Raw genomic sequence first — 20,939 nt, forward strand, 5'->3', positions numbered from 1 at the left:
CTCCGCACACACGCCGTGACCCACGTAACTGCTCCGCACACACGCCGTGACGTCCGTAACTGCTCCGCACACACGCCGTGACCTACGTAACTGCTCCGCACACACACCGTGACGCACGTAACTGCTCCGCACACACACCGTGACGTCTGTAAGTACTTTGCACACACGCCGTGACCCACGTAACTGCTCTGCACACACGCCGTGATGTCCGTAACTGCTCCGCACACACGCCGTGACGCACGTAACTGCTCCGCACACACGCCGTGACCCACGTAACTGCTCTGCACACACGCCGTGACGCACGTAACTGCTCTGCACACATGCCGTGACGTCCGTAACTACTCTGTACACACGCTATGACATACATAACTACTGTATATGATGACTGCACACACGCCGTGACGTATATAACTACTGTACATGACTTTGTACACACGCTAGATGTATATAACTACCGTATGTTATGACTGTACATACACTATAGTGATAGAGGCCTTCACTACACATCTGTCCAAACCCCACAGAATGTACAGCTCTGCGTGTGAAGTCTCAGGTAAATCGTGAGCTCTGGATGAGAACAATGTGTCAATGTAGGTTCATCTCTTGTAACAAACGGCCTCTCTGGTACCATGTTGACAGCGAGGGAAGCACGTATGGGTCTGAGGATACACAACTCTCTAGATCTTCTGCTCAATTTTCCTGTTAACCTAAAGCTGCCCTAATAAATAAATAAAGTCCATAAAAGTTTTTACATCAGTGTCAAGGGTTAATAGTCTTCGACCAAGCAAGTTCCAAGAAGCATCTGCACATGAGGTGCCCAAGGCAACACTGTTTGTAACAGCAAAAAAAGAAAAGAAAAAAAAAAAGAAAGATGGAAGGACAGAAGGAAAGAAGGGGGAAAAAAAAAACCAGATTGGAAAGAATCCCAGAGTCCATCAAAAGAGATTAGTTCAATAAATATGGTACATCCAGACCATGAATCCCTGTTGGGTGGCTGCCTTTTTTTTTAAAGGACATTAGCAAAGTGAAAACAAGCAGACTGCAGAGCAATACCCAGGGTTTCATACTATTTGTATTTTTAAAAAATGCTAATGGATGTCTTGGAACGTACTGTTTGCGTAGGGAACGCCCCACCGCGGACACCAGCGGTCATACTAAGGGGGAACCTGGCGTCCTCTTCTGAGCGAGGGTCCTAATGGCTCTCTGAAACCTGTTCTGTCTGTCTCTCATTCTCCTGCTCTTCCTCTCCCCCTCCCGGCCTCCCCCTCCCCTCACCCCAGCCAGTCTCGCTGGGCTCGTGGGTGGTGGGGCTGACACCCAACGCAGCCGATCGGGTGCCTTCATCTCCTTGGGGTGGAGGCTCTCACTGGACTCGTGGCTTCCCCAGACCTTGGCGGGGCTCAGAATCTGGAGCTCCACGAGATGCTGGGAATCGATCCCACCAGGGGCAGTGGCAGGGGCAGGAGGAGGTAGGGAGGCCCCCAAGCCACTGACCGCACCCCTGGCCTGACTGCTCTGAGGCTGAGACCCCCACATGCCTGCGCTCCGGCTGGCAGCCACTCACCAGCGTCCAGAGGACGTAGATGGTGAACAGGGCAATGGTGAGCGCGATGAGCCCCACGGCCTCGAGCCGGCTGTGGAGCCGGAGGTGGTCCTGGGCCCCGCGCAGGCACAGCCAGCCCGAGATGGCGGCCAGCGGCGTGATGAACAGGAAGCAAACCATGTCACAGCACAGCGTCCGCTTCTCTGTCCGAGGCCCTGGGTCCTTCAGCCACTGCGGGGGTGGGGGGAGGAGCTGCTGAGGCGGGCTACACGTGGCACCCCGCCTGCCCCGGCCTGGGGATGGGGCGCAGGACCATCTTGATCGGTGGGCCCTGCGGGACCAGCCTCCTGCCTGGAGCCTCCCTCTGACCTTTCCTTCCTCCATATACTTACTGATCCTGCGTACACTGTACAGACGGGGAGACTGAGGTCACAGGGGGCCTGCCTCATCCGGGCAAACTCACACGGCTAGTCATCCATGAAGTCAGACCTGGATCCCAGGGAGTCCTGCCCTGTCCTGCGTGCGCTTGGCCTCTATGCTACATTGCCCGCCCCAGGGGAAGGGGCAAGAGAAATGGGCTTCACTCGTGGAGATTCTGGTGGAGGGAACAGGAAGGTCCCCACCCGCCCAGAGCTTCTGGGCCGGTGAGGGAGCTATGAAATGGGGTGGATGGTCAGGGAGGGGATGACCTTGCTGAGGAGGCGACAGTGAGCTGGACCGAATGAGCAGATGTGGGGGAGGTGGGGCCCCAGGCTGCAGGACAGCTAATGCAGAGGCCCTGATGTGGGGGCATGGGACCCGGACCAGGCACAGCTGGCGGGGAGGCCTACATGGCTGGAGCACAAGAGCAAGGGGGAGGGGGGCCGTCAGGGGCTGCCTCCCCCGCTAGTGTTCTCCTAAGAGCCCCGGCCCCAGGTGGGGTCAGGGGCTTTCGAAGGCACCCAGAGACATCAGTCTGCAGCGCTTTGCTGCCTCCTTCCAAGCCAGGCCCAGAGAAGCCCTGACGGCATCCGTGCATCCAGCAGGCCCCAAGGAGCCCCCAGGACATCTGTGCGTCCAGCAGCTCGAGGGAACAGCCACTACGCCCGACATTGCTCCCCTCCATCCCGACCCATGACACTCACGCTAAAGTCTAAGCTCCTGGGCACAGCCCACTAAGCCCGGGGTGGCTGCCACCACCTCCTTCCAGGTCACTCTCCTCCTCCTGGAATTCGCTTCACTCCAGCCACCCAGGCTTCCTCACGAACACCAAACTCATCCTGGCCTCAGGGCCTTTGCACCTGCTGTGCCTGCTGCCGGGACTGCCCTTCCCCAGGCCAGGTCCCTTGGCATTGCTGGCTCCTCATTCTTCAGGTCTCAGCTTCAGGGATGACCAAATGAGGAGGGATGGGGGTCACAGGGTCTGTCAAGTCTGGCACTTCAGGCCTGGTTCCCCACCCCCTTCAGCTGAATCCGCTGTGGGGGGAAGAAGGGAGGCCCATCCCACAGAGAAGGATCCTCCCATGCGGTTCCTGCCTTCCCTCTGGCCACGCCCGCCCCAGGCTCACAAGCATACCTCTGTGAGGGGCCGGGGCCGCTTCTCCACTGCAAACTCCGTGTGGCACAGCTCGCAGTAGCTGGTGTTGGACGAGGAAAGCCACTTCTCCAGACAGCTCTTGTGCACGGCGCCCAGCGTGCCGGTGCAGCCGCAGGGAGACAGCAAGCTCTCCCCATTCGCTCCCTCGTGACAGATCCGGCAGAAGGGACCATCACTAGACACGGAGACGAGGCACATGAGCAAAAGCTTCCTGCCTACGCGGCATCCCTACCCACTGGAGCACAAGCTCAGCGTTGCCGCTTGGCAAACTCCTACTCATCCCTCAACGCCCAGCTCCGAATGCCTTTCTGTTGTGAAGGCTTCCCCATTTCCCAGAGGCGTAGCAACGTGCTCCCTCCCCCGGGTTCCCGTGGCACGTTTTTAGGCCCAAAGGGAGCACCTCTTGTTCCTGCCCACCCAGCCTCCTTTCCCTGCCAGTCTCTCCTAATTGTCCCGAGCAACCAAACCCACTCTCGACCCTCGGTCCTCCAGGACTAGAACAGAGCGGACAACAGCCCTGATGACCTCAGGCCTGCCCGGGGAGAACACCACATACCCCTGGTTGTTGGGGCTGATTCAGGGAATGGCATGTGTGAGGCTATCAGAGTCACTGGGAATTAATTCCTGAAATTCTTTTTTTCCCCCGCCCCTAAGCTCTGAACTATAGGCAGCAAGGCTGATCCAAGCCTGGAGCGGCTGGCAGCAGTCTGGTCTCCACGCGGAGTGTGTGAATGATGCCAGGCCGCAGGAGGGGCCCTGCTCTCTCAAAGACACCGTCAGAGGCCCTGGATCTCGCCACGCCTGAAGGTCTGTGCGTCCAGGGAGAGCAGTTTCCCCGCCCCTGCATCCCAGGCCCGGCAGATGGACATAATGTGTGTGTCCACGGGACGCCCCAGCCTGGGCTCTGGGGATCCTGGGGCCTTCCTGGGGCAGCTCAGGACTGGGGGTGTGGCCTCGGTGGGCGGAGGTTGTCCAGCACATGAGTCATTGTTTTCCAGACATTTCTGCTGAGAGAGAGAGAGGGCTGCAGGGACACTCGAAGGAGGCGGAGCACGCGGACCGCTTTCCAGATGACACCAGTCTCCCCTCAGAAACCGTTTTCTCTCCTTTCCTCGGCATCTCCTGCTGCAGGGGCCGCTCTGAGGCCGAAACCCTGAGCAGACCCTCACGGCTGCCCTCTCGCCAGGCCTGTGCCCGGCGGCCACCTTCCCGACGACATCAAAGGCCTTGCCGGCCTCCACCCTGACCCCCGCACCCGCCTCGCCCAGAGTTAACAGGAAAACGAATCCCTGCTCCGGAGACCAACTCCAGGAAGTGGATGGGACGGGAACCTTGAGGCAGAGCCTCAAGCTGGGGGGTTGTGCCGGGGAACCCGATTTCGGAAGCGCCAGTTTGCAGAAAACAGAACAAAGCGAGAGCTGACTTCTCCCGGAGGGCTTATTACGGACTGTGAGGTGGGCCAAGCTGCCAGTCTCACAGGGAGCCCGCGAGCAAGGTGCTCACAGAAGGGGAAACTGAGGCACCGAGGGGCGAGCTCACACAGCTGGCAGCCTGTGAAGCGGGGGTTTGGACCCAGGCCGCCTTGCTCCAGGGCCCGTGCACCCCGGGCAGCTCGGCTATGCTGCCTGTTCCAAGTGGCCGAGCAAGAGAAACAGGCCTCGCTCGTAAAACTGGCAGGAAAAGCACACAAGGAGCCGCGTGAGGAGGGAGGGGCTGAGAGAGCGGGGGAGCCGCGGTGGGGCCGCCCAGAGCGCACACCAAGAGCAAGACAAGGGAGAGAAAGAGCAGGGGAGCAGGCAGAAGCCACGTGGAAGAGACCGCAGGGGGAGGTCGGGAGGAAGGGCCAGGGAAATGCTCTGGGAAGCTTCGAGAAGGGCCTGCTCACAGATTGGTGGGCAGAGGGCCAGAGGCTCAGGATGATAAAAGCCCTTTAGACAAACAGCAGCCTCCTTCCTCCCTGGGAAGGTGGCTCTGCCCTGGTCTTCAACCTTGGGCTGAGATGTATCAAAAGTCAGAGGGGGAGGGGTGCCCGGCTGGCTCAGTCGGTGGAGCATGCGCACCACCCTTGATCTCAGGGTCGTCATTCAAGCCCCTGCTGGGTGTGGAGATGACTTTAAAAAAAAAAGTAAAACACAAACAAACAAAAAAATCAGAGGGAAGAAGCCATGAGCAGAGAGGCCAAGGGGCAGGTTAAGAGGGTCAAGGGGTCTCCTGGCCACTAGCGGGGTCACAGAGGAACTCTGCTCCCGGCTGCTCGCCCCCCCTAGGAGGAGCCCCCGATTGGCTGGCGGGGCTGAATGAGCTGCTTCACCTGCTCCCCCAACCCAAGCAGGAGCCCTGGGTTCAGGCCTCGGCAACACTCGGCGACACTGGCAGGTGGCCCCGTCCCTCTGGACCTCAGTTTTCCCAGGTGTCAGGAGGGAGGGTGGGCTGAGGTAGGGTCAGCTCACTCTGTGCCCCCCAAAAGCCCCATGGATGGAGACCCCAGCTTTGGTCAGCCTTTTCCCAGGCCCCTTACCCTACCAAAGGTCCCCTCGTCCCCAGCCTGGCTTGACCAGCACGGACTCTGTCCTGCCTTCACGGGGGCGCAGGGAGGTACAGATATAAAAACCAACCCCCTGGAGGAAGCCCACGACTCTCCATATCATCTGGGCTCAGGTGAGGCTTCCTGTGGAAGGTGACGCCAGGCAGAGACTTGGACGGTGAGTGGCAGCGAGCTTCCCCCTCCCCAAGCACTGTGAGGCTTCTGTCTGCTTCTTTTCAGGTTTGAACGAGTGACTCGTGAATTAATTCTGCCGCACCGACACCAGGGATGAGTACTGAAGACGTTAGGTTCAGGGAAACGGGCCGGTCACGGGAAAACGAGCACTGTGCGAATGCATTTAGATGAGCATCCCGGAGGAGTCCAATTCACAGAGAAAGCAGATGGCAGGTGCCAGTCAGGTTTTCACGGGGCCAGAGGTTCAGTCGCGGAAGATGAGAAAGTTCTGGAGATGGATGGTGGGGACGGCTGTACCACAGTGAGTGGGCCTAACACCACCCACTAACTGTACACTTAAAACCTGTTTCTGGGGCGCCCGGGGGGCTCAGTCAGTTAAGCGTCTGGCTTCGGCTTGGGTCATGATCTTGCGCTTCGTGGGTTCAGGCCCCGGGTCGGGCTCTGTGCTGACAGCTCAGAGCCTGGAGCCTGCTTTGGATTCTGTGTCTTCCTATCTCTGCCCCTCCCCTGCTCACACTGTCTCTCTCAAAAATAAATAAACATTAAGAAAAAAATTTTTTGTTAAGTGTTTCAAGGCGGGGCACCTGGGTGGCTCAGTCAGTAGAGCGTCTGACTCTTGATTTCGGCTCAGGTCATGATCTCACGGTTCATGGGTTTGAGCCCCGCGTCGGGCTCTGTGTGGACAGCTCAGAGCCTGGAGCCTGCCTGGGATTCTGTGTCTCCCTCTCTCTCTCTGCCCCTCCGCTGCTCGTGCACTATCTGTCTGTCTCTCAAAAATAAAAAAAAACCCATAAAAACATAAAAATAAATAAATAAAATTAAAACAACAAAAAAGTTAAAAAAATAATAATATAAAATAAAAAATTATTACAATGGCATATTTAATGTTATATATATTTTACCATGATATAAAAAACTGGAGAGGCACCTGAGTGACTCAGTTAAGCATCCAAATCTTGATTTCGGCTCAAGATCTAACAGATCCTGAGATCAAGCCCCAAGTAAGCGCTGCACTGACAGAGCAGAGCCTGCTTGGGATTCTCTCTCGCCCTCTCTCTGCCCCTCTCTCTACTCTCTCAAAATGAATAAATACACTTCTAAAAAGACTGGAGGGGGGGGTGATGGTCATGGAGAGGGGCACTTGTGGGGAAGAGCACTGGGTGTTATATGGAAACCAACTTGGTAATAAACTATATAATAAATAAATAAAAATTAAAAAAAAAGACTGGAAAACGCATATGAGTTAAACCTTATTAAATAAACATGATGTGCAGGCTCCGGGGCGCAATGGATAGCGCACTGGACTTCTAGCGCACACCCAGAGGAATTAGATAAACATGATGAAAACACATAAAACCTGAAGCACTAAAAGTAGAAGATGTCATTTAGACTCTTGTTCCCTTAGCCAACCACTCAGCTGGTTTCAATCTAAATAAGTTAAAATGGGGGCACCTGGGGGGCTCAGTCGGTTAAGCATCCAACTTCAGCTCAGGTCATGATCTTGTGGGTCATGAGTTTGAGCCCTGCGTGGAGCCTGCTTCACATTCTGTCTGTCCCCCTCTCTCTGTCCCTTCTCCACTCATGCTCTGTCTCTGTCTCTCTCAAAAATAAAGAAACACTAAAACATTTTTAATGAGTTACAACGGATTGGAGGCAGGCATTCTGTCCTTTGCTCTCCTGCCTGCCGCTCCCTTGTGGCATACTCAGTAAACTTCTATCTCCTTTTAAAATAAATACATGAATGAATAAATTGATCAAATTAAGTTAGATGGATTTGAATTTGTGTGGGGTTTACTTCAAACTCTTGTCCTTGGAAATGATGGCGAATCGGCAAACCAGGCAGGGCTCAGCTCACCCAAGGGTCTCAGAAGCCGGCCCGAGTCTTAAGTCCTTTTATTGAATACGTGCATGGTGGCAGACCCAAGGGCAGACGCTTCATGTAAACCATGGCCACGGGAAAGGTGTCCCCATCTCAGAGAGCCGAGGGTAGAGTGACGTGTCCCGCGTCCCAGAAGGGGAGATGCTGCCGGGCAGGATTTGAGCCCAGCCTGCCCTGCTAACCACTTCTGTTTAAAACAATTTTTTAACATTTATTCATTTTTTGAGAGACAGAGAGAGACACAGTATGAGCAGAGGAAGGACAGAGAAAGAGGGAGACAGAATCGGAAGCAGGCTCCAGGCTCTGAGCCATCAGCACAGAGCCCAACGCGGGGCTCGAACCCACGAACCGTGAGATCATGACCTGAGCCAAAGTTGGACGCTTAACCAACTAAGCCCCCAGGCGCCCCTAACCACTTCTGTTTAATGCCACTCCAAAATGAGCTACTTGCCAACGTCTGATCTGCAGACTTCAGCTGACATCTGGAATTTCCGCTTTTCCTGAAGAAACACACCTGGCCAGCCTGGGCCTCTGTTTCCACATGGCGATGATGATCAGGGCCCCGGTCTCTGGTGTATTTGCCCACCTGGTCCCTCTAGATGATTCTGAGCCTGGGCAAAGACACCTGCTCAGTCACCACTCACCTTGATGTGTCCAAGGCTCGGATCACAGTCGAGAGGAGCCGGCCGTCCCTTGAAGTCACCTGAGCCACATACTGAGGTGGCCCGAGGCCAGTGGCCTCCACGACCTTGGAGAAGGCAGGGCTGCCGGAGCAGTCGCACAGGGAGCCAGGGAGGTGACAGCAATCACCAGTCGTCATGGCCACAGGGAGCCCTGCGTCCTCAGGGCCCAAGGCCCATGGTCCCAGGAGCCTGGGGAGAGGCCCAGCAGGGAGGTTAAGGGGAAAGGTTTTCGAGCCAAACACAGAGGGGGGTTTGAGTCCAGCTTTCTGAGCCTTAGTTGCCCAATCTGTAAAATGGGACTCTGTGGGGGGGGGGCTGGGAGGATTTAAGGAGAGGCCACATGCACCTCACCCCAGGCCTGGCGCACAGTAGGTGCTCAGTTATATTATCTCTAACTCTCCTGTGAAAAGTCAGGGGTCCAGCCCTCAAGGCCAATCACCCCTCTAGACATGGTAACAGCACCTCACAGTTACTGAGGGCCTACTGTGTGGCAGGCTCCATGCTTGGTGCCACCTCGGCCGGGAACCATGGCCACAAATCACGTACACACTTGTCCTCCATGGACTGGATTTCTGGGGCTCGGCTCAGAACATATGAGCCCACCTTCGAGTTGGGCTCAACTCAAAGAAACCGGGCCCAACAGACCAAGGTGGTGCACCATACAGCACCTGCTTGATGCCTCAGGCCATCGGGAAAGGGCCCCAGGCTGCGGTGGGGGGGGGGGGGGATAGAGCTGCCTCCATTCCCACCAGGGCAGCTGGGAGCCACGCCTGTGTCCTCAAGGACAAGCAGTGGGAGATGGTAGGAGCCACAGACGGCAATTTGAAGTCTGCTCTGGGCAGGTGGCTTCGGCAATACCCCACCACCCGCCCTCGGCTCCTGGTTTGCCAGTTTGCCAAAAGGAACCCTTGGCAATGGCAACCTCCAGCCCCATCCCAGGAGCTGGCAGAGACTTGGTGTGTTTCCCTTGAGAATTTCCTGGTAGTAACAGACACAATAGAGGAACTCTGGCGTGAAGGGTCCCTGTGCTGAACTTGTCTTATCCTCAGGCCTCTGTCTCCAGGACGCCAGAAACACTCCAGGGGGCGCCTCTCCCCATCCCACCCCGGTGCTGGGGCCCAATCTGGGACCCAAGAGAGAAGGGGATCGGCAGAGGAGGTGACTGACGAACTTTTGCACCCAGGCCATCTGCCAATGCGTCGACACCCTCTGAAGAGCTCCGCCAGAAGCCCTCCTCGCCCACGGTGCCCTCCTGGGCCTCCACGCTGGGGCCATGGCCGGCCAGATAAGCAAGTATCAGCCCAGAAGCAGGAGGAGCCGGAGGAAGGCTGCATGACTGAGATAGCATCCTCAGGGCAGCGGCGCCAGTCATGTTGTGTGTGCTCCTGCCCCCCCCCCCACCCGGGGTGCCTACAACCACAGCTTCCAGCTCAGAGGTCAACAGGGGAGCCGCTGGGCTGTCCAAGAGAACGCGTGCAGACAGATCCGTCCAGCCAGCCCCCTCCAAGCATCGGCCTTGACATTCCAGCACGGCTCCCGGAGGTTAAGTTCCCAAATGCCGACACCAGCTACAGTTCGTGGAGGGCCTGCCACACACGGGGACTGAGACGCTCACTCAACTCCAAGCCGTTGCTGTTAAGCGTCCCCTTCAAAGTTTACCTCCCCAGAGAGGCCTTCCCCGAACTCCCTGGCCTGAGGGCCCCTGGCGTCCACATTATCACGCTCATGGAATGGGCCCCTCTCTGAAGGGTCATTTCCCCATCTACCTAGTACCCACATCTGCCTTCCGTCTTTCAGTGAGTTCTGGGAAGGGGGGGACCCAGCTGGACAAACGCTCCACCATCCCCAGTGCCTGTCCTGGGTCTGGCACAAAGTTGCCGCATTAATTTCTCAGCCAGGGCCTGGGGTGGGGGCGGGGGACAGATTTCACTGAGTCTTCCCAACAAACACACAACCCGAGTCTAATAATTACCCGGCATCTGACAAGTGAGGAGACTGAGGCTCAGAGAGGGCCAGCTAGTTGCCCAAGGTCACACAGCTAAGAAGGGATAGTACCAAGATTCGAATTTAATCCAGTGAGTGGGTCTGGGGTTCAAAAGACCTGGAGTCTTTGAAGTCTGGATTCCATCACTGATGCTGTGTGTCCGGAGACAAGCCACTTTGCCTCTCTGGGCCTCATCCTTCACTTCTTTCAAATAAACTGAAGGAGCTGGTGGACTATGTCTGCTGAGAGACATCTGGAGAAGGAGCCCCCAGGCTCGCTTCCTCCAGTGAAGCATCTAGGCCCATCTGGGGTGGCGCTGGGCACTCCAGCCTGCCCAGCCTTCTTTTCTTGAGAGCAAGAAACTAAAGGAAGAGGAATCAGAGGGCCCTACCTCCCTACAATATCAACTCGGGCAAACTGCTTCCCTCTCTGGGCCTCAGTTTTCTCATCTGTAAAATGGGGGGCATACCCAAGGTCCTACACCCATAATTCTTAAGAAGTCGGTAAATACATACGAGCTCTTACGATTACTGCCATCCACTTACAGAGCTGTCGTTAGAGGGCTGGATGAGACAAGGCACAGTCAGGGCTGGCACCCAGTAAGGGCTCAGGAGATGCTGTTATTTTTAGGAGAGATGTGGAGCCTGTGACATGCATCCAGTCCTCCTCATTCAACCCAGAGAGGCTGCTGTGTGTCCTTCAGGCCTTGTGTGGCCCTGCATCGGAGGCCAGGTTTACTCCAGCCCTGCCCTCATTTGCTGTACGGCCCCAAGGGAAGAGACTTGCCTTCTCTGAGCCTCAATTTCTTCATCTGTATAACAGGGAACATTCCTAGTACTTCCACCTCTTACGGTCCCTAGAGGATCATATGAGCTAATCATACAAATTCTGACTACCCTGTTTTGAGCAACCCACTAACAGCCAGGGACTCTGCTCAGCAAGTCCTTTGTATACAGTGCCTGGGTCATTACAATATTTACTATTTTCCAGGCAGAGGCCCCCGGAAAAAAAGGTTGGGTAAGGCACTTAGTGACCACCTACTGTGCGCAGGGCTCTTTCCTCATCCACCACCTAATGAATTCTCCCAACAAGCCCCCATTAGGTTGGAGCTGGGATGACCCGGTTTCACAGACGGGGAAACCGAGGTGCGGAGAGGCACCTACTGTGTGCCCGGCCCCGGGGACCTCACGCCGACCTCGAGACGAGAATTGCGATCCCCTCGTTTCAGGGAAGGCTGAGGCCGAGGGTCTGAACCCGATCATCCCGCTCGGGAGCCAGGCTCGGGCCTCGGACTCGGGGCCAGCGCGCGGACCCGCGCCCCCCCCCGGTCCCACGCGTCCGCCCGTGCCTACCTGATCCGCGGCCGGGCCGGGCGGCCGCGCAGGCCCCTTCGTTAGCCACGGCCCGGGTCCCGGCCCGGCCGGTCCCCACAGCGCCGCCAGCTCCGCTCCGGCCGGCACCTGCGTCCGGACACCGCCCGCCGAGCCGACGGTGCGGCGGACCAATGGCTACCGCCTCTCGCTCGCATTAGCCAATCGCCGCGCACATCCCGCCCTAGAAGGCGGGGCCGGAGGCGACGGGGACGTCCTGGGCCGCACAGGCCCTGCTGCGCCGCGGCTGCTGGCTCCGCCCCTGCCGCGTGGTAGCTCCGCCCACAGCCGCGGCTCCACCCCAGCCTTGACCCCGCCCCATCCCGGCAGGGGGCACGAGGGGTTGATGGCGCCCCCTGCCGTCGACCAGTGCCAGTTAATAAGTAAAACCGTTACAGAAATGAACGTGACTCATAGCAAAGGGATTTTTAAGTGTTCATCACCTCCCTTATGCTTCTCATTAATCCCGAGAGAGAAAGTGAGGAACAGTATGATCACACTTTACAGAGGGAAAACAGCCTAGAGAGGTTAGGGGGCCGTGGAAGAGCCTAAAGCCAAGGTCATTTACTCATCATTCACTTATTCATTCACTCGTGCAATAGGTTCATTCACGGGATGCAATAAACATCAATTAGAGGGCCTATTATGTGTCAGGCAATGTCCTTGGCGCTGGGGACACAAGGTTGAGTAAGACAAATACTGTGGCCTTCACGGACCTTAATCCAGGGAACTGAACAACGAGTTGAGTAGTTAATTATTAATTACAAAAAGTATAAATTATCTCAAGTGGGGGGCATATCATGGAATAATTTGGAAAGTCTAAAAATATTTCCTTGAAAAAGAAGCAACGAAACTGAAAACTAAAATGTAGGTGAACTAGGAAAAAAGAGGGAAGAATCATCCCAGGCAGAGTTCAAGTACATGCAAAGAGCTGACGTAGGATGGAGAATTGCCTCAGTACTCCCTTCCTCCCTCCCCGACCTACCTTTGTGGAACACACAGGCCAGTTCAATTACCTCGGTTCCATGCTGCTGTGTTGTACCAGCTTTATTTTTCAAAAGTGAAAAGATATATTGTAACATTGTTTAAAAGGTTAGAGGGAAGAGGTAGGAGGAAGGGGGCGGAGATACAAGTTTAGACTCTTAAAAAATACTTGTTTTATATATTTGGTTTTACAGCCATGTAAATATTTCATATAATTATAAAACAAAATTTCAAGCATAAAGATAGCCCTAAAAACAAAAATAAAGCAAAGGAACCTCTGAATCCAGTTGGTACAAAACAACACTGAGATGAACTCCTACTGACCTTAAATCAGGACAGCTTGACGTTACATACCGTTACATACCTTTACATACCGTTCCATACCGTTGCATACCACTACTGTATTGTTGATGGTGATGTTTCCATTGTTATTCTGAGCCTGCTGCATATTTAGTATGGGATAAAGCAAGAGCAAAGGAGTACTTACACTGAGATCAAGGACTGGAATTTTCAGAGGGAGTGAAGGAAGTAGGGAATAGAAAGTTGATTACGTTACTAAAAACCCTGTAGTCTTGAATTTGAATAGGGAGTGTTGTGATATAGTTTATCTATATACAAAGCGAACATTTCCTTGGGCGGTTGAACGCCTTGCTCTTGATTCCAGCTCAGATCATGATCTCACAGTTCATGAGATGGAGCCGGGGCTCTGCACTGATAGCCCGGAGCCTGCTGGGGCTTCTCTCTCTCTGCCTTACCCCTGCTTACATGTTCTTTCTCTTTCGCTCTCTCTCTCAAAATTAATAAATAACATTAAAAAAAATACATGTCCTAGCTCTGTCCACTGAAAAGGTCTGAAACAAAGACTGACTTTGTTGCAATGAGCACTCCTTAAGTCCAGATCATGGGCTCTAAGTAACATTTCCAGTTGAATGAACCAGCGAGCCTTAGGCATATATCTGAGTCTGGGTCTAGGGCAGGAAACGTACAAGATGAACGTGGCACAGGCATTAACAAAGCCATTACCTAGTGTGGTGTCAGTGGGACCCAGCTAAGAAGCCACACTGGCCACAAACAAGATTATTTGCCGTGTAACAAGGGGAATGATTGCAGTGGACCGAAACATGTCAAATGTTTAAATCCATTCACTGGGGTTTTCAAAATTCTTACCTTAAAATAATGTTGGGGCACCTTGCTGGCTCAGTCTGTAGGGCATGTGGCTCTTGATCTTGGGGTTATGAGTTCAAGCCCTACGTTGGGCACAGAGTTTACTTTTTAAAAAGTCAAATTTACAAAAAAGTGGCAGAAGTAAAAATTAAAGAGCTCCTACAAATACTTGCCCAGATTCCCCAGTTGTTAATATTTCTGAATCCTTTATTTTTAAAAATGTTTTCTTTTCCTTGTTTATTTTATTTATTTAATTAATTAAGTAATTAATTAATTATTTTAGTAATCTCTACACCAATGTGGGGCTTAAACTCATGACCCCTAGATTGACAGTCTCGTGCTCTATGGACTGAGCCAGCCAGGCACCCCTTCAGTATATATTTCTTTTTTTTTATTTTTTATGTTTTTTTAATTTATTTTTGAGGGATAGAGAGAGAAAGCACAAGCAGGGGAGGGTCAGAGAGAGAGGGAGATAACAGAATCCAAAGACAGACTCCAGGCTCAGAGCTGCTTTCAGCACAGAGCCCAATGCGGGGCTCAAACCCACGAACTGTGAGATCATGACCTGAGCCGAAGCTGGACGCTTAACTGACTGAGCCACCCAGGCACCCCATATATTTTGAAAGTATAAGCACACTCTTCAATATAAACACAGTACCACTTTCAAAATCAGGACGTTAATACTGATCCAATAGTACCATGTAATTCCCAAATCCCATTCAAAGTTTCCAATAAAGTCCTTTATTTGTTTGTTTGTTTGTTTGTTTATGAGAGAAAGGGGGAAAGAGAATCTTAAGCAAGCACCACATTCAATGCAGCCTAAAACAGGGTTCGAGCCTGCCACCCTGGGATCATGACCTGAGCCAAAACCAACAGTAGGATGCTTAATTGACTGAGACACCCAGGCACCCTTCCAATAAAGTCCTTTAAAGCTGCAGCATCCAGCGACTTCCCTGACTCCCCACACCCCCAGTCACGGAACCTCAGATCCCAATAAAGGCTTTCTTGGCTCCATTAAAACAAACAAACAAACAAACAAAAAAAAGCTGCAGCATCCATTCCAGATCATACACTGTATTTTTCTAATTCTAGTGTCCTTCATTCTGTAACAATCCTCCAATCTTTGTCTTTCATGACCTTGATACTTTTGGAGAGTATGAACTAGTTATTTTGTAGCAAGTTCCTCAGTTTGTGTTTGCCTCATGTCTTGTCATGATTTATGCATTGAGAACAGGAACAGCAGAAGTGGTAAAGGGTTCTCATCGAATGTTGATTTCTTCCACTTCTGATTACGCTAGCCTGTTTAAAAAGATGTCTGCCGGGTCTCCAGCAGGACATAGAACGTTGCACTTGTCAATAGTACTGGGGGGGCGGGGGGAGGCTTTGAAATTAACTAAGTATCTGGCCCTTCAACAAACTTTCACCCACTAGATTCATTATCCATTGATGGCACACCAATTTTTTTTAATGTTGTCAGTGTTGTTACTTTAGATACAGAAGGTTTCGTTTTTACTTCCAAGAATTCTGGAGGCGGATGGGTGCTGGCATTGGCTTGGTCAGTGACTCTGAGAGTCTTTTGGTCATTTTCTCACGGTAGGGAGATGACTGCTGCTGTTCCGGGCATCACATCCTCAATCAAGGCAGTAAGAAGGGAGTGGCACGGAGGTGTTCGCCTTTTAAAAAATCAGATTATGGGGGCGCCTGGGTGGCTCAGTCGGTTAAGCCTCCGGCTTCGGCTCAGGTCAGATCTCACATTTGTGGGTTCGAGCCCCGTGTCAGGCTCTGTGCTGACAGCTAGCTCAGAGCCTGGAGCCTGCTTCTGGTTCTATGTCTCCTTCTCTCTCTGACCCTCCCCCTCTCATGCTCTGTCTCTCTCTGTATCAAAAATAAATAAAACATTCAAAAAAATAAAAAATCAGATTACAGTTGCCAAATGATCATTTTTCTACCTCTGTCTTTGAGCACTTGCTTACGTACTGGCTCAATAAAATGTTCCAAGGTGACTTTTTCTTGTTATTTTTACCTTCCCCAGCTCTGGAAGCAACCATTTCTCCAAGGAGCCCTGGTTTTAATGGGGAATGACGTTTAAAGACCAAGACCTAGTTGCTAGGTGTGTTAACTGATACCGTGGCATCAATTCTTACTTTTCTCATTGTAATACACATGTGTGTATGTGTCTATACATAGACACTTATCTACCTGTCTATCATCTATCTATCCATCCATCCATCCATCCATCCATCATTAAAACCACGAGTGCACACCAATACCTCTAATTCTAATCTAACACCGAACTTTAGCCTAGACACGTCACGTATTTCTAACTTCCTCCTCTGACTGAGAAACCTATGCCCCATGGTCCCCAGTGCATCTACTCATTTTTCCCCTCCCCCACCCCATGTACAATTTAACTCCTAGATACACTGGCCAAGACTCAGTCTCAGATATATATACCTCCCACTCAAGTCCACTCCCATGGGGCACAGTGGATGAAAGCATGTCCCCAACAAAGGAGCTAAGTCCATGTGTCTTAAGTAAAAATAAAATAAAATAAAATAAAATAAAATAAAATAAAATAAAATAAAATAAAAACCGAAACACTGAATCAGTCCCTGAACGCTTCTTGGGAACCAACTCAAAATCTCAAAAATTATGAAATTCGGAAGTGGACAAGCCAAGAATTAAACCTTGACGCTGGCCAGTACAATTCGTGTCTCAGGGTAACTGCATGGACGAAGGGAAACTTCTCTTACAGGTGTAATCTAGAAACAAGCGGGGGGGGGGGCTAGGTTTTGAACACCACCGTTCTGTAACCCTCGTGGACAGTGAATCTAGGGGATACTTTGCAACAGCCACAAATGAGACACACACCGCCTGCCTCCCCGCACATGCGCACATCGCCTCCAAGGAGCTCCGTCCTGAATCTGATCGACCTCCCGATCTATTCATTTATAGGAAATGCACGGGACAAAGGGAAATGTTAAATGACACCATAGGTCCCTAGAGACAAGAAGCAGATTGGTGGCTGCTGGGGACCAGGGAAGGAAGGGGAAACGGGGAGAAACTGCTTCATGGGTCCAGGGTTTCTTTCTGGAGCGGTGAAAAAAATTCCGATTTAGAGTCTGGTGATGTTTGCACAACCTTGCGCACGTACTCAAAACCACTGGATGTACATTTTTAAATGCTTGAAATGGAGAGTTTTAGGTTACGTGGACTTTATCTCAAGTTTTTATTTTTTATTTTTTAAATGTTTTTAATAGTTTTTTAAAATGTTTTATTTATTTTTGATACAGAGAGAGACAGAGCATGAGATGGGGAGGGGCAGAGAGAGAGGGAGACACAGAACCGGAAGCAGGCTCCAGGCTCTGAGCTAGCTGTCAGCACAGAGCCTGGGCTCGAACCCACCAACGTGAGATCCGACCTGAACTGAGGTCGGAGGCTTAACCGACTGAGCCACCCAGGCGCCCCTATCTCAAGTTTTTAAAAAGCGAAAAGGAAGGGATCAGAGGGATGCCATCAGCAAAAATTCAGATGGAGAGACTACAATACAAATGACCTATTTAAAAAAAAAAAAGGGAGGGGACACAATAAAAATAAGAGTTGAAAGAAGAATCTATAGGGACTGTGGAGACACATGAGCCAAGGGGGACAAGGTTTAAATACTGATTCACACAATCATTAGAAAAAGTGAAGATAATCAGTGCCTGGATAATAGATATTAAAGAATTACTGCTCGGGGCGCCTGGGGGCTCAATCAGTTAAGCGGCCAGCTTGAGCTCAGGTCATGATCTCACGGCTCGTGGGTTCAAGCCCCATGTCGGGCTCTGTGCTGACAGCTCGGAGCCTGGAGCCTGCTTCGAATTCTGTGTCCCCTCTCTCTCTGACCCTCCCCTGCTCACACGTCTCTCTCTCAAAAATAAAAATAAAACATCAAAAAAAAACCGTAAAGAATTACTGCTCATTTCTTTAGGCATGGTAATAGTATCGAGGCTATGTCACCAAAATAAGTCTTTGTTTTGTTTTATTTTATTTTATTATTTATTTTATTTTATTTTATTTTATTTTATTTTATTTTATTTTATGAGAGACAGAGTGCATGTGCGCCCATGTGAGCAAGGAAGTGTCGGAGAGACAGAGAGGGAGAGAGAGAAAATCCCAAGTGCCTCCACCCCACCAGTGCAGAGCCCAACTCAGGACTGAACACAGGGCTCGATCCCACGACCAGGGGATCATGAACTGAGCTAGAATCAAGAGTCAGACGCTGAACTAACTTAGCCACCCGGGCGTACGTCTTTGTATTTTAGAGAGATGTACTGAAATATTTAGGGCTGGAATGTGTGCGGGATTTGCACACAGGTAGAGAATAGGGTGAAACCAGATTGGTTGAAGTTGGGTGACGGGTGGGCTTCCGGGGTTCTTTAGATATTCTCTTCTCTCCACTTTTATGTGTTTAAAATCTTTTGTGGAGCATCTGGGTGGCTCAGTCGGTTAAGCATCAACTCTTTTTTTTTTGTAAATGTTTTTTATTTTTGAGAGACAGAGAGAGACAGCACAAGCAGGGGAGGGGCAGAGCGAGAGGGAGACCCAGAATCTGAAGCAGGCTCCAGGCTCTGAGCTGTCAGCACAGAGTCTGATGTGGGGCTGGAACCCACGAACCGTGAGCTCATGACCTGAGCCAAAGCTGGAAGCCGGACGCTTAACCAACGGAGCCACCCAGGCGCCCCAAGCATCAACTCTTGATTTCAGCTCAAGTCATGATCTTACAGTTCGAACTGACAGCACAGAGGCTGTCTGGGATTCTCTCTCTCAAAATAAATTTTAAACATTTTTCATAAATAAATCTCCTTAATGTAAAAAAATTCTTCCCCATATTTTCTCCATTTATTAGGGCTTTCTGGCTCCTAGTAGGCACTCAGTAAGCCCTAGGGGAGGTCCCATAGCTTAGTGGTCACCAACAGCTCTGAAGTTGAAACCTGTTTGCTTCTTACTAGAAGTTGCGGGACCCAGGGCAAGCCCCTCGCTTCTGACCCTCGTCTGTAAATCAGAGCTAGTAAGGATGCCCACCTCCTAAGGTCATTATGAACACTATGACATGTCAAAGACTCACGTTTTGTGGAACGTGCTTGTCTTTTACAGGTCAGAATTTATTTAGGTTGACACAGGTCCTCAGAAAAGTAAACACAGAATTCCCACATGACCCAAGCAGTCGCGTTTCTGGGTATGTGCCTGAAAGGCTGGAGAGCAGGACCTGAACACAGGTCTGTACATTCCCGGTGTCCGTCGGCGGATGAACTGACAAACAGGAAGAGGAGTATTCATACGATGTGCTCTTCCTCAGCCCTTTTATCCGGAAGGAAATTCTAACACCTGCTACAACGTGGCCGAACCTTAAAGACTGTATGCTCGGTGAAATAAACCAGACACAGAAGAACGAATACCGTAGGATCCTACTCACAGGAGGTACCCAGGTCCCCAGAGACAGAGAGTAGATAGACAGAGAGTGGGAGGGCATGGAGTCCGTGTCTCATGGGGACAGTTTGGGGAGATGGAAAGATCTGGAGAGGGATGGTGGGGGTGGCTACTCAACACTCAACTGTACGTTGAAAAATGGTCAAGATGGCCAACTTAATGTGTTTATTTTACCATAAAAAAGAGAGACTTAAGAATAGTGCCTACATGGGGTGCCTGGGTGGCTCAGTCGGTTAAGCCTCCGGCTTCGGGCTAGGTCAGATCTCACGTTCGTGGGTTTGAGCCCCGCATCGGGCTCTGTGCTGACAGCTAGTTCAGAGCCTGGAGCCTGCTTCAGATTCTGTGTCTCCTTCTCTCTCTGCCCCTCCCCCTCTCATGTTCTGTCTCTCTCTGTATCAAAAATAAATAAAACATTAAAAAAAAATTAAAAAAAAGAATAGTGCCTACAACAATGAAGCTGAGTGTTTAAATAAAGTATACTTTCCCAAGGAAAAAAAAAAAAGAATAGTGCCTAGCACTGAGTGAACATGCCGCCCTCATTAAATCTCTGAAATCAGAGTAATTGAAATAGCATCACTGGACTGTGTGACCCCCCAGGGGGACAATGTCGGGTCAGTCTTGTTCCTGGGTTTGTGCCTCTGGCCTGGCCCATCACAGAGGCTCGGGAAAAATTTGATCTACCTGAAACCCTCCAGGGTGCCCCATTACTTCCCTGGGCCCACCTGAAGCCCCCACTTTTTGCCCCCTCCCCCACACCCATGCTTCCCAGATCGATTCAGCCTGAAATTGGAAGAGACTGGGCCCCCTTCTCTGGTGGCTCTTCTAGGGGTCAAGGGTATGTAAGTGGCCTCATGCCAGAGGGTGGAGCCTCTCAAACAGCTGTCCACACTCAGCTGGGGGAGGGAGGAGGGGAAACACGGCAGGTCACGTGGCCAGTGCAGGGCTGGGTGGGGAGGATAGCCTTGCTTCCCATATAGTGGGAAACGGGAAGACCGGCTCTGCCCACAGGTACCAGGGGAGAAGCTGGATCCTGCGGAGAGGCAGAGGAACTCCAGGCTACCTGCCTTCCCTCCCCATGGGAGGACCCCTCCCCAGAGTCCTCCCACTGAGCCCTCCTCAAAGGTCAGTCTGGGACGCGGAGAGCCGGGGGGCTCTGGTATCCCCAACATTCTCCAGAGCACCTGGGACCCCAGGTGATGAGGCAGGCGTGGCCAGCCAAGGGCAGGGTTGGCAGTCCAACCCCAGGGCTGTGAACGAGGAGCAGTGGGCACAGCTCACCCCACCCCCTGCCAGGAGGCGCCCTCGGTCCGGGCCAGGAAATGTAATGCACCCTCCAGGCACAGGGGCAGCTTGGGGAGGACCCGTCCCTCCCACCCAGGCCAAGGCCCCAGCTGACCCCAGGGGCCTCCGCACTGTCCCGCGTGGGGCTTGGACCTGGTCTCCCGGCTCCCCGAGGGGCCCCGCCGCGCCAGGGTTACGCGGGCCGCGGCAGGACGCGGGTGGCGAGGAGCCCTGGCTCACGGGCGGCCGCCTGGCGGAGAGAAAGAAGACAAAGGCGCAGCCGCAGG

The 20,939-nt window shown here is 52.3% G+C and overlaps 1 protein-coding gene across 3 annotated transcripts in view; it reads right to left on the minus strand.

The window, feature by feature from the left end:
* Nucleotides 1-11,878, minus strand: part of MARCHF2 (membrane associated ring-CH-type finger 2) — a 13,267-nt gene extending 1,389 nt beyond the window's left edge. Inside the window, exons 1-5 of one of the 3 annotated variants that reach the window (XM_029918113.1) lie at nucleotides 11,737-11,878; nucleotides 8,362-8,589; nucleotides 3,099-3,294; nucleotides 1,565-1,774; nucleotides 753-828 (exon numbers count right to left, since the gene is read on the minus strand). In XM_029918113.1, the coding sequence (XP_029773973.1) occupies nucleotides 760-828; nucleotides 1,565-1,774; nucleotides 3,099-3,294; nucleotides 8,362-8,537 (651 nt within the window). In that variant the 5' untranslated portion in view covers nucleotides 8,538-8,589; nucleotides 11,737-11,878 and the 3' untranslated portion in view covers nucleotides 753-759. The remainder of the gene's footprint in view (nucleotides 1-752; nucleotides 829-1,564; nucleotides 1,775-3,098; nucleotides 3,295-8,361; nucleotides 8,590-11,736) is intronic. The other 2 variants (XM_029918112.1, XM_029918114.1) reach the window with 2 other exon arrangements.
* Nucleotides 11,879-20,939: the final 9,061 nt, after the last annotated feature.

This window comes from Suricata suricatta, chromosome 12 (genome assembly GCF_006229205.1).
Source record: "Suricata suricatta isolate VVHF042 chromosome 12, meerkat_22Aug2017_6uvM2_HiC, whole genome shotgun sequence".
NCBI lineage: Eukaryota > Metazoa > Chordata > Mammalia > Carnivora > Herpestidae > Suricata > Suricata suricatta.